Here is a 2980-nt window from a genome sequence, read left to right as displayed (position 1 = left end):
AGTTTGGTAAAAATTACTGAAGTCGGAATAAATTTCTAAGTGTATATTCAAAGCACACGAGGAACTTCAGGCTCCAAAAAGTTTCTATACGTACTCTTAGCAGTTCAAAAAAAGTTCTAAACAACATCCCTAAGCACTTCTTATGGACTATAAGCAAGCCTGAAAACATGACCGCAACAAAGTTCCGAACAAGTTCCCAGCGAAACTTCTTAGCAACTTGAAAGTTTCTAAACAGGTCCGTCAAAGCCCTCATGAAACAATGGGCACAACTCTTTTTTAGTAACAAAATTTCATGTACTTAACTATGAAATGATCAGCATTTCATTCTTCAAACAGTTGTAATACTACTACTAATTATGATAACTCAATACACGTACCTGCCTTTAGAATGAACTTTCATATAGACCTGCTTCTTTAAGAATTAACTTTCATAAAAATGCCAGAAGACAAAAAACATTTTTTTACTTATTTTCTAAAAGTACCGTTCAAGTTCCGCCAGAAGCTGCTTAGAATGTTCTTCAATTATGGTACCGGAACTTTCAAGTTCTTATAAATACTTAAAAATGAGGCTGCTTGGAATTCTATAGACCACCTTCAACTAAGCTGCTTAAGCCTCAAATTGTCTTTTATCGGAACTTTTGATTACTGGGGTGGGTACCGAGGAACACCGTCGCGCACATAGCGGTTTTAACTCTTTCCTAAGTACCAATTACGATTGTGCAAACCATGTGGCCACTACTGTGATACTTACTGCAAGGTTACAACTGCCCATTATGCATAAAACATGTTTCTAGAAATAGTTAAATCACTACATGTTTTACTTGCAAGTTACAAGAAGAGGTTATAAAGCAAGCTTTCTAAGAGCCATAAACACCGATTCTATGATCGCTGAGTGAGTTCGTGAGTAAATAATGATTGCTTCTCTCAGGAAGTGAAATTGACAAGTTTCAAAGTCAAATACATGTTTGCATCCTCCTCATCCTCTTGTATCATACAAAAAAAAAAACAATATGACCATAATATCAAATGATTTCATCATACCGAAATGTTTTTTTGCGAAATGAGTATTTGCAACCTTGACTTACTGAATCAAAAACCCAAGTGATGATGCTACTATTTATTGGCTCAATTTTCGCTTGATCATCATTCTAGACCGTTTCAATGAGTAGTCGTCTCCTTTGAACGGATTCCATGTCATTCCTTTGCCGTGATATTTGGTATGATCGACTGATCCCGACAGGTATTGTCCATTGAGGTTGCTAGAAATGAAAAACATGTTCACGCACCAAACATTAAATGACATAGAAAATGACCTCATCTCACCTGTAATGTCCTTTCCGATACCACCACGCTCCGGTAAAATCGACTCCACCGTTATGTCCCATCACATCATGATTCATATCCATGGTAGAAAATTTGGAGCCCTTGTGATAGCTCAAACCATCTCCTGCCGTTCCGCTGTAGCCTCCCAGCTTCGTTATGGCATATGATTCGTGTTCATTTCCTATAGCAAAGTTAGAATATTGTGCGACCACGGATGAGTTTTTAAAATCCTCCAACAGCACGTGCAGCTCATAGGGAGCGGAGTAAGTCAACGCATGTAATTTTTCCAGACCAAGCCAAAACTCTCCGTTCAAATTACCGAACCCGTTTTTGTACTCTTTCCATCCGCGGTAGAAATCCACAGATCCGTTGAACCGATTTTGTACCACTATCCAGCCTCCTCCTTCGTACTCTTGGTCGCAGAACACCGGGAACGGTTCTCCAAACCCTGGATCCGGAAGAAGCTTTTCAATTTGCGAGGCATTTCTCGGTGCTCCATCACAACTATCGTATATTTTTTGCTCAACTGGAACTACTCGTGCTGTGATTGATTCACCTTTCACAGGATGTGCTTGTTTCTGGCGGTGACCTTCAACTAGCAACGATTCAATAATTGTAACACTACCAGCTAGCGCATCCAATTGCTCGTGTGAGTCATTTTTGAACAGCTGAATTTCCTCTCTGACAAGCCCAATGTCCTTCTGCACCTTGTGCATCGACTGACTAATGTTTTCGACCTGTTTCAAGATCCTATCTAACTTCGATTCCAACGAAGAGAACTGCTCTCGTGATGCCACTTCCACTCGGGAGATTCTGCAATGGAGAGTCCCATAAATCACAATGAAACCGTGCGAGAAAACACGTTCAATAAAACATTCTTACTTTGTATCCAATATCTCCAGCTTGGCGAGCAATTTCTGATAGTCGAGACCCGGTTCTGGTTCATCGCTACCCAATGCTGGAATTGTAGCACACGCAATCCACTCGAAGCAGTAAATCACGGCAAACAGAGCCAAGCAATGACGATGGCACATGCTTGCAGTTCAAGATCTCGACCAACACTGTAAACGCCGTTTCGGTTCCAAATTTCATACTTTGGAGAAGTAGATTGTAAATATACAGGTATAACGAACAGCGATTCGGTAGATGGACACGACAACGATGATGTGAGCCAATTATCGCCTTCTTGTTACGATTTGGAATGAAATTTGAACGAAATCGAAAGCCCAACTTCGAGTCAAACCAGCAACCACCGAATGGGAATGGTGAATGAATTCGAGAGAGAGAGAGCGAGAGAGAGAGAAGGAACAAATAAACTTTACACCGTAGTAAATAGTTTTAACCTGTAAAACTGTCATCCTACTACAATTACAACCAGCTCTTCTACAGTAATGACCTAATTTTGTCAGCCCTCCAAGCGTTAGACTTTTATCTCCATAATTTCACATAACAGTAATTCCAAATTTTTCTCTGTCATCTTTAAGATGTAGGTTTAAGGTATACTTTGGTGCAATAAGAAAATCCAAAAAGCGCATGGCTTTCGTAGCAAGTATTGCTGAGGAAATTGAGTACTTGCTGCACAACAAAAAATAAATTTAAGAAATGTTCAGTGTATATTTTCATTTGATAGTATTTAAATAAACATCATAAGAGAAAG

The 2980-nt window shown here is 39.5% G+C and overlaps 1 protein-coding gene across 1 annotated transcript; it reads right to left on the bottom strand.

Moving 5' to 3' along the window:
* Positions 1-1117: 1117 nt before the first annotated feature.
* Positions 1118-2416, bottom strand: LOC135715122 (microfibril-associated glycoprotein 4-like). The gene is made up of 3 exons (XM_065238530.1): positions 2206-2416; positions 1324-2136; positions 1118-1259 (listed from the first exon to the last, which is right to left on the bottom strand). Exons 1-3 carry the CDS (start codon positions 2355-2357, stop codon positions 1118-1120), a joined length of 1107 nt encoding a protein of 368 aa, XP_065094602.1. The 5' UTR covers positions 2358-2416.
* Between the last annotated feature and the right edge of the window lie 564 nt (positions 2417-2980).

Source organism: Ochlerotatus camptorhynchus, unplaced genomic scaffold (genome assembly GCF_037179485.1).
Source record: "Ochlerotatus camptorhynchus isolate MF236.1 unplaced genomic scaffold, CSIRO-AGI_Acam_v1.1 ptg000814l, whole genome shotgun sequence".
Classification (NCBI taxonomy): Eukaryota; Metazoa; Arthropoda; class Insecta; order Diptera; family Culicidae; genus Ochlerotatus; species Ochlerotatus camptorhynchus.
The sequence above is the reverse complement of the archived record's forward strand: the minus strand, read 5'-3'. Positions and strand labels throughout refer to the sequence as shown.

Coding starts and splice junctions, on each gene's coding strand:
- LOC135715122 (XM_065238530.1), bottom strand. CDS start 2,357: ATGTGCCATCGTCATTGCTTGGCTCTGTTTGCCGTGATTTACTGCTTC. Junction 2,137..2,205: donor CTGGAGATATTGGATACAAA/GTAAGAATGTTT, acceptor TCTCCATTGCAG/AATCTCCCGAGTGGAAGTGG. Junction 1,260..1,323: donor TATCGGAAAGGACATTACAG/GTGAGATGAGGT, acceptor TTTCATTTCTAG/CAACCTCAATGGACAATACC.